The sequence below is a fragment of the Arachis stenosperma genome, chromosome 1 (genome assembly GCF_014773155.1).
Source record: "Arachis stenosperma cultivar V10309 chromosome 1, arast.V10309.gnm1.PFL2, whole genome shotgun sequence".
Lineage (NCBI taxonomy): Eukaryota > Viridiplantae > Streptophyta > Magnoliopsida > Fabales > Fabaceae > Arachis > Arachis stenosperma.
Window position 1 is genome coordinate 22,686,602 of NC_080377.1, and position 9,879 is coordinate 22,696,480.

The following is a 9,879-nucleotide window of genomic DNA, read 5'->3' on the forward strand; positions in this document are numbered from 1 at the left end:
ATGGAAGCTAGTTATCGCTGTGTGGAAAGAGCAATGCATCACAATTTCTTTATTTGCTTTGAGGTATAAACTCTAAAGACTATTTTTCTACTATGGTAAAATCTTTTGGGAAGAACTCCATGATTTCATTTTGTTTGGTTTATCCAACCACTTCCCTGACTGGGTAAGAATGCAGCAGGTACCCGTGAGTTCGGGTACTGCTATATATATCATTCGATCCCTAACTATAACTAACTTCAGACATTTTCATTTTCTTTAATTTCAGTATTTACACTATTAACCAATGCTAAATCTAGAATGTAAAGCCAATTCCAAAGATCTTGATTAAAGAAATATAAAAATAAAAAAGTAAATTATTAAAATAATACTTAAAGTTTATATTCATGACAAAAAAAAATTTTAAAAGATGTTAATGACAAATAAGTCTCTAAAATTAAAAAATACAACAAAAAATTAGATATTAAATATATATTTTAAAAAAAATTTTAGAAATTAGATTTTCATGTAAAAATTTATAATTAATTATTAAAAAATAAGATATTTTCATACTTAAAATTTGATAATTTTATGTCAAGTGATTTATTTTTAAAAATTTTTTAATTATAAATGACCATAAATTTTTGAAAAAAAAATTAGAGATCAAATTTTGTTCTGATTTTTCTTGCACTTTTTAAATATTTATTAAAATATTATCACAAAAATTCAAATTAAATAAATGTCATTTAATAAATACAAAAAATTTTGTCACTTAATATAATATTTATTAATTATTTTTGTTATATTTTTAAATTATTGAGAGTTGTTTTGTTAGTAATATATTTTAATAATCTTTTATGAACGACTAAATTTTTCAGATACTAAATTAATAATTAATTTATTAAGAAAATAAATAAATAAACAGTGAGCTCTAACCTTATCCGTCGATTGGTCCGTTGGAAATACTAGGCTCTATAGTCTGTCTCCTTTTTGTGGGTTTTTTTTTTTTTTTTTTTGGGTGTGCTTTTTGAAAATGTTTTAAGGATATAATTTGAGAGTCAGATATTTTATTAATTAGGAAACAGAGTTTATCATAGAAGAGGATTATGAGTTTAATGCTTCACAGAGAAAAAGAGAAATTTTAATATGTAATTTTGATTAGCATTCCTTCTTCAATGTTATATGTTAACTTTAATAATTATTTAGATTTTTATTATTGTATATGGTTTATTGGCAACTTAGAAATACTGTTCGTATTTCTTTATTTTATTTTATATAGAGAATACATGAGCTTTTTGAAGCGGGAAGTGCCAAACAACCACGGAATGTGGGAAATGATAAAGCCGCAAAGTGGCTTATAATAACCATTGGAGAGAGGACATTAATGGCATCTAAAAGATAGAGTTTGTGCTTTACCCTCGATACCAACAAAAGAAATTAAAACATCATATATACAGCATGATAAATATATACATGCAGAACATGAACTTATCAGCTTTAATATAAAAAATGCTAGCAGTCTAGCTATATGTGATATACTGATATATCTCATGTGGTTTTGCTTAGAGAGATAATAATTTAAATTTATTTTATTTAATTTAATATTTATCATTTTATATATGAAAAAAGCTTTACATCCATATAAAAAATACATGGATATTATTCAAATAACTTCCTCCACACATGTGTTCCCCCACCCCACAATCATTTGCTATACACGCGCCTCATATAATATATCGCGTTTTCGTTCTTCTTCTTCTTCAGCCTAATAAAATTCGTCGTTTTCCTCTGTTCGCGTTTTCCTTCTCTGCTCGCATTCTTCATTATTGATCTGCATTGAATTCAACGTGACAAGCTCTATCGTTCTTCTTCTTCGTTTTCTTCTTCGATCTACACTTCTGAATGGAAACAATGAATGATTCAACTTCAAATCAGTTGAATGAGGTTATTACGTTGAGACAGTTAGGGAATGATTGCTGCATGCTATCACAATAATCTTAAACATTGAACAAAGTAAAAGGAGGTCACCGAACCGAACAACATTCATTTGGTGAACTGAAATCACAAAGGCCACCAAACTAAACAATGTACATGTGGTGAATAAATGGTGATCAACTTTCAATCAACAAGAATAGTATTTCTCCTCATCTTCCTCCTCCTCCTCCTTCTTCTTTCAAATTCTTCTTCTTCTTCTTCTTAATAAAATTCGTCGTTTTTCTCTGTTCGCGTTTTTCTTCTCTGCTCGCATTCTTCATTATTGATTTGCATTGAATTCAACGTAATAAGTTACGTCGTTCATCTTCTTCTTTGTTTTCTTCTTCGATCTATACTTCTGAATGGAAACAATGAATGATTCAACTTCAAATCAATTGAATGAGGTTATTACGTTGAGACAGCTAGGGAATGATTGCTGCATGCTATCACAATAATCTTAAACATTGAACAAAGTAAAAGGAGGCCACCGAAGCGAACAACATTCATTTGGTGAACCAAAATCACAAAGGCCACCGAACTGAACAATGTACATGCGGTGAATAATGGTGATCAACTTTCAATCAACAAGAATAGTATTTCTCCTCCTCTTCCTCCTCCTCCTCCTCCTCCTTCTTCTTTCAAATTTGCGCTCGTAGGTTCTTTTTCTTCTTCAGTTCAGTGGATAGTGTAACTAGAGTTTTGAAATTGGTTGTTACTCTGTTCAGTACTTCTTTTGCATGGAGAAATACTATTCTTGTTGATTGAAAGTTGATCACCATTTATTCACCACATGTATATTGTTCGATTCGGTGGCCTTTGTGATTTTGGTTCACCAAATGAATGTTGTTCGGTTCGGTGGCCTCTTTTTACTTTGTTCAATGTTTAAGATTATTGTGATGCGTTTCAGAAGAATAATCCAAATCGCACTCATTCAACTGATTTTGAAGTTGATTCATTCATTGTTTCAATTTAAAAGTTCAGATCGAAGAAAAACGAAGAAGAAGAAGAACCACAAAGCTAATTACGTTGAAGTCAATCCAGATCCATAACCAAGAACGCGAGTAAAGAAGAACAACAAGAAAGAAAACGCGAGCAGAGGAGAACGGTGAAGCTAACGCGAGCAGAGAAGAAAAAGAAGAACTGAGGTTGAAGTAACGTTTTTTCATAATGAACGGGTACGTGTTTTCACTCTCATTAATGTGCGTGACTCTATTTGAAATTGGGCCAACTTGATTACATGGTTACATGGATGTGTAGCGTGCCCTTTTATATATATAATATTTATAATTATATATTTATTATCATTTTAATATTATTCAATTTATTTCAATAATAATAAAAGAGTGTAAAATAAAGTAAATTATAATTAAAAATATAAATTAAATTATTTGTTAAATATTTTTATATTTCATGACAAGGACAATTTGTCCATTTAATTTTATTTATTATTAAATTAAATGTCAACAAAACACACACATCTTAAATTAGGTTCATGAATTCTATTTCCGATTAGGAACTACTCATATAAAGACGTTTAAAACATCTTTTTTTTAAGATTTTTTTAATAATTAAAATTCAACCTATATAATCGATCAAACTGTGTTATTTTTGTTAAAATTAGACGAAATAAATTAGTTTGACCAAAAAATCGATAAACTAAATCTTGAACCAATTTAAATTAATATTTTTATAAAATTGACTATAATATCTCTATTATAGAAAATGACTTAAAATATTTCTATTATATATTTTAAAAACTCTAAATCCTAATCTTTTTTTTCTCTCTATGCCATCATTAAATTAGAATTTAGAATTTTTAAAATTAATATATATATAATAAAAATATTTTAGTCATTTTTTATAATAAGATTATTATAGCTATTTTCTATATAAAAAAATTAATTTAGATCAATTTAAAATTTGATTTATCGATTTTTTAATCAAATTAGTTTATTTGATCTATTTTAATAAAAATAACATAGTTTAATTGATTATAAAGATTAAATTTTAATTATTTAAAAAAATCTTTAAAAAAATATTTTAAGTATCTTTACCGAGTGACTCCTGATTGATTATATTTGGGTTTAGGAGTATTGAACTTCTGATCTAGTAATTGCCTTTCTAGTTTCTACTAACTTATATAGATATATTAATAAAACAACAACAATATATAATGTATTAAAATCTCAGGGTCATCATCATCATTGGACAATCTTCCTGCGATACCCTTACGCAAATATGAAAAAGAAATAGCCAAAAATCTCTGCCACCTCTCATTATCATCACTCACAATTCACTCTATCATCCATCTATTATTATTCTCATTATTGCACATTGCCCCACACTAAATTAAAACATGCAATTTAAAACATGGTAATTGAAATCTAAGAATGTCACTAAAACGACGTGTAAACTAAAGGTAGAAAAAATTAAATAAAATTATATAAAAGAAAGAGTATAAAAAACTAAGACAATGACGATGTCGAAAGCTGGATTCAGTATAGCACCCAGATCTTACAACAAGGCCTAAAGAAGTTTCTCTCTCTTTTCTTTACTTGGCTTTCTTAGGTAGTTTTTCATTTTAGTATCTCTATCTTTATTTTCAGTGTTTCGTGTATGGCGCTAAGGAAGAATTTGAGAGAACAAAAGCCAGTTATGTATTGGGCAAAACAAAAGTGAAAAACAAAGAGATTAGAACAGAAAAAAGAAAAAATTCACAAACACCATGAAAACTCATCATTGGAGCTGCTTCTTTATTATCTTATCATCAATAGAGTTTTGGACCATCCTCTTCTTCGCCTTTCCCTCCGCAAAAGCCCTCAAGGCATTTGAATTATGTAATAATGCTTCAAAATCTAACTCAAGAAGAATCCTACATCAGCCGCTTTTTCCGGCAGCATCAGCTCCGGCGTTACCTCCGCCTTCGCCGTCACTGGACACTCCTTCCCCTCCGGAAATTCCTTTCTTCAACGAGAATCCACCAGGTCCACCGCCGGCGGACCTGAACCAGCAGCCGGCAGCGATGGACACCACCAACGGCCGAATTGCAAACCCGACAGCGACGCAGCCGGCGAAGCCGGTTAAGACAGTGGCGATTGTGGTATCTGTCGCGTTCGTTACGTTTGCAATGCTGTTTGTGCTGGCGTTCTTCTTGTATAAGCAAACGGCGAAACAGCAGCCGGCGGAAACGACGCAGAAGCTGGTGGCCGTAGGGTCACGAAACGAGTTGCCACCACCGTCGGCGGCGGCGCCACCGTCTAGTTTGTACTACATTGGGACGGTGGATCCAAGCAGAGCGTCGGTGAGCGAACCGAGTGAAGAAGCCACTTCGAGTGAAATGAACCGTTCTTCATATCGAAAACTGAATTCCATGAAGGTTTCAGAAAGGTACCGTCCCAGCCCCGAGCTTCAGCCATTGCCGCCGCTAAGCAAAACCGTCGCCGACGGCAGCCATCCGCCACCGGCTGCCTCCTCGTCATCTTCGTCCGATGACGAAGTGGATAGCCCAGACACGGCGTTTCACTCGCCACAGGCCTCATCTCTCAGCCTCGATGATGGTTACCACACGCCGGTTTCGCGCCACAGTTATCTCTCCAACGGTAGCAGTACTGCGGCGGCACCGCCAGTTCCTTTCTCGAAGAGAACTTCTCCGAAGTCTCGGATTTCAGCTTCGTCGGATACCAGAATCGCCATGATACCACCAATTAAGCATGCTCCGCCACGGTCACCATCCCCGACACAGCAAGAATCTACCTCCGGTCCTTCCAGACGGCCGACATTCTCGGCACCTCCTCCAGCACCAAATTTAACTCATATTCATTCAAATATGTCCAAGAATTCAATCAATCCTCCGCCACCGCCACCACCTCCTCCTCCGCCAATGCGAGCAGCCCCACGGAAGGTTCAGTCTCCAGCAATAAATTTGACCTCGTCATCGTCGTCGTCCTCCCTCCCTGCTTCAAGAATTCAGCAGGAGTGTTGGTCTCGGAGCCAAGTTGCAGCATCCGCTGCAAAGAGCATTGCAAAGGCTTCAGAGGAGTTTAACAAAATGAAGAGCGTGGCATCATCTGAGAAGTTGGACGGTGATGACGTGGAAGGAGGAAGACCCAAGCTGAAGGCTCTGCATTGGGATAAAGTGCGTGCTACATCTGAACGTGCCACTGTGTGGGACCAGTTAAAGTCAAGTTCGTTTCAGTAAGTGAAACTATAAGCAGTGCTTTACTGCTTCCAGTTAATAAATCATAACAGTATTATTCCTTTCTTCTTCTTCTAATAAAAGTCTGTTTTTGTTTTGTTTAATTTTCCTTGCTAGATTAAATGAGGGCATGATGGAGTCTCTCTTTGGCTGCGGTGCCACCAGTTCTGCACCTAAAGAAACGGTTACAAGGAAATCAGTTATTCCGCCCGTTGAACAGGAGAACAGAGTGTTAGATCCCAAGAAGTCCCAAAACATTGCTATAATGCTCAGGGCACTCAATGTTACTAGAGATGAGGTCTCCGAAGCTCTCTTGGACGGTAATTTTCACTTCTTATTTGTTCTCACTCTTTTTTTTTTATCATTATTACATGAATTAGGTTAAGTAACCAATTAATTTTTTTGAACAACATGAACAATAGACTTTAAAATTGACTCAATTCAAATAAAATATATTTTACTCTAAATTATTCACCTAAATCTTAATATTAGAATAACCATTCGCACATCTAATAAATTAAATATTCGATATATCCATTGTTCACATTATTTAATATTTTTATTGTCTATCTATATTTTTCTTTATTATATTTGGTCTCACTTGCTTTTCCTTTTTTAGATACTAGTTAATTTTATCACGTAGTAATAATATTTTTAAAATTTTTTTTGTTAAAACAAGAATACATCAATAAAAGTACACTTAAAAAGTTTAAGTTAGTAAAAATTTGATATTTACGAATTTTTTATATGTATCTTTATTTAAAAAAAACTTGGATATACTTAGATGTTTATAAATCTTAATATGTATTTTAATACATTATGATTTTTTTATGTATTTTTATCTTTAGAAAAATATAGGTAACCAACAATATTTTTAAATAATGTTTGAACAATGTTAGTTACTAGTTAGCGATTACCAACGATGATGGTTGAGTTCACTGAGTATAGATAGCTGAAGGAGTTAAATCGTTAATTAATTTATCCTTTATGGATATTTGAGTAAACTAAAATAAATTCGGATAAACTCCATAAACTTGAAGCAATTCGCGGATAAACTCACGTAACTCATGCTTGTTAATCTCATCACGTAGGAGATGACTTTATCCAATTTTGTTATGTTAGTAGTTGGTGATTCCTAATGATTGTGTTTATGGGAGAAAAGTAGTTGGCCTTGTTTTCTTGTTTATGAGAGTGTTGATTCACGGGTTCATATGCACACACTACAAATGATTATACCTTGTTCTTCGGCGTGTAATTGAGGCAAAGCTGTTGGAAAAGTCTAGGGCCAGCAATTTTATTGCATTTTGGTCAGTATGTGTAACCAGCAGAAAAAGGTGAGTCATTCGATGAAATCTCACACCATGACTAGTTGATGGCTACCAATCACAAATGTTACTGGCCCTAGCATTGCTCAAAGCTGTTTAGGCAAATCAAATTGAACATAGTCAATTATTTATTAACAGAATGCATATATAGCTTAAGAACTTAACAAGAATCGTCATAATTACATCCGTAATCAAGTATGAAAGAACATCATCATGACTCATGAAAAGTTAGTTGGAATTTGCGAATATTAAAATGATATGATCAACTTAATCATTCTCCACACCCTTTGATTCCTTCGTTTCTGAATATTGACTTTCAAGCTGCCTCTAAAAGTGCAGTGCGCCCTTGTTTTGAACATAGATAAATGATTTCTAATTTATTGGTAAAACATTCTTTCATATTCCAGGAAGTAAACTTTTTGTATTCTAAAAAAGAACTTAATAATTAATTCTTGTAAAGTAAAAAGTTAAAAAAAAAAGAAATAAATAATAAATAAGTATGATAAAAGAAGAAAATAATTTATATCATGTAATTTTTGTTCTCCAGGTATCAACTTTTGATAGTAGATGTCATGACACCAAGAATTTCAATATAATGTATAATTACCATATACTACAACATTTTAGCCATCATATTAAACTTTTTGAGGTTCCAGTTTAAATTACTCTACTAAATAAGTAATAAATGCATAACGTTGTGAATATCTTAAGTCTTGCTTGATCTTTTTTCTATTATTTTTCACCTTGAGTCATTTGGTTATCCACAAGACTACAACCACTCAACAAAGCACTTTGCAAACATAATGGTTGGATTTTATTATTATTGGTATGATACAGGGAATCCTGAAGGTTTGGGTGCTGAGCTATTGGAAACTCTTGTAAAGATGGCACCAACTAAAGAGGAAGAAATAAAACTCAAAAGCTATGATGCTGGTGTTTCAAAACTAGGCTCTGCAGAGAGATTCCTTAAAACTGTACTTGACATACCATTAGCCTTCAAAAGAGTGGAAGCCATGTTGTACAGAGCGAATTTTGACACAGAAGTTAACTACCTTAGGAAATCCTTTCAAACCCTCGAGGTATCTATGACTTAAATGCTTTATATTATTATCTTTCATGTCTTCTTTCAGTTACATTTTGTTTTGTTGGCATTTTTCAGACAGCGAGTGAGGAATTGAAGAACAGCCGGTTGTTCCTCAAACTCCTCGAAGCTGTTCTTAGGACAGGGAACAGAATGAATGTTGGAACCTACCGTGGCGATGCCAAGGCGTTCAAGCTAGACACACTCCTAAAACTTGTAGATATAAAGGGAACAGATGGAAAGACCACATTGCTTCACTTTGTTGTCCAAGAAATCATTAGAACGGAAGGTTCAAGTGGCGAATCGTCCAGCGAAAATGCACAGGCAGAAATGAATTCTCAATTTAATGATGATGAGTTCAGAAAGAAAGGATTGCAGGTTGTGGCTGGACTGAGTAGAGACCTTGGAAACGTGAAAAATGCTGCAGGAATGGACTCAGAAGTCTTAAGTAGTTATGTCTCTAAGCTTGAATCGGGTCTTGATAAAGTGAGATTGGTTCTGCAGCATGAAAAGCCGGGTATGCAGGGGAATTTCTTCAACTCAATGAAGCTTTTCCTGAAAGTTGCCGAGGCGAAAATCATTACGATTAAGTCTGATGAGAGAAAGGCTTTGTTCCTTGTGAAAGAAGTAACAGAGTACTTTCATGGGAATATGGCAAAGGAAGAAGCGCATCCTTTTAGAATCTTCATGATTGTGAGAGACTTTCTCAATATTTTGGATCAGGTCTGCAAAGAAGTGGGGAAGATGCAGGACAAAACTGTGATTAACTCCGCGAGATCCTTCAGGATAGCGGCGAGCGCGTCGTTACCAGTTCTCAACAGGTACCATGCAAGGCAAGATACAACCAGTTCAGATGAAGAGAGCTCATCACCCTAGTGTTTGTGATTTGTGAATATGAAAGAAAAATAGTGAAAATGAATGTTTTAGCAAATTTATGTGTTCATTGCTAGAATTTCACCAATAGTTCCATCATAGGTATAAAGTTCATAATGAAAATCTCGTTTCACATGCCCTTTTTAATATAGGTTTTATAAGATGAGAATCCCACGCATTTTCATACGATAGACTTTTCTTTTTAAATATATATTTTATATGTATTTTTTTCGGATCAATTCTAATAATAGATATCAGTTTTGCAATAATTTCTTTCTGCTGGGAGAAAAAAGCAAGTTAAAATTGGTGTTGCAATGACCAAAACAATGACCAAGAAATTGTTAAAAATTCCAAAGTAAGTGTTCCTTTGCTTCATTATTTTTCTCGACATACAATATATCGGTTTAACTTTGATGCACTACTCTCTAAGTGTAAAACGATTTATATGTTCGTCT

General features: G+C 33.6%; 1 protein-coding gene across 1 annotated transcript; it reads left to right on the forward strand.

Annotated features, from left to right (window-relative positions):
- Positions 1–4,462: 4,462 nt before the first annotated feature.
- On the forward strand, positions 4,463–9,610 carry LOC130962568 (formin-like protein 6). Its single transcript, XM_057888770.1, has 4 exons — positions 4,463–6,144; positions 6,263–6,465; positions 8,308–8,549; positions 8,630–9,610. Exons 1-4 carry the CDS (start codon positions 4,676–4,678, stop codon positions 9,425–9,427), a joined length of 2,712 nt encoding a protein of 903 aa, XP_057744753.1. The 5' UTR covers positions 4,463–4,675; the 3' UTR covers positions 9,428–9,610.
- Positions 9,611–9,879: the final 269 nt, after the last annotated feature.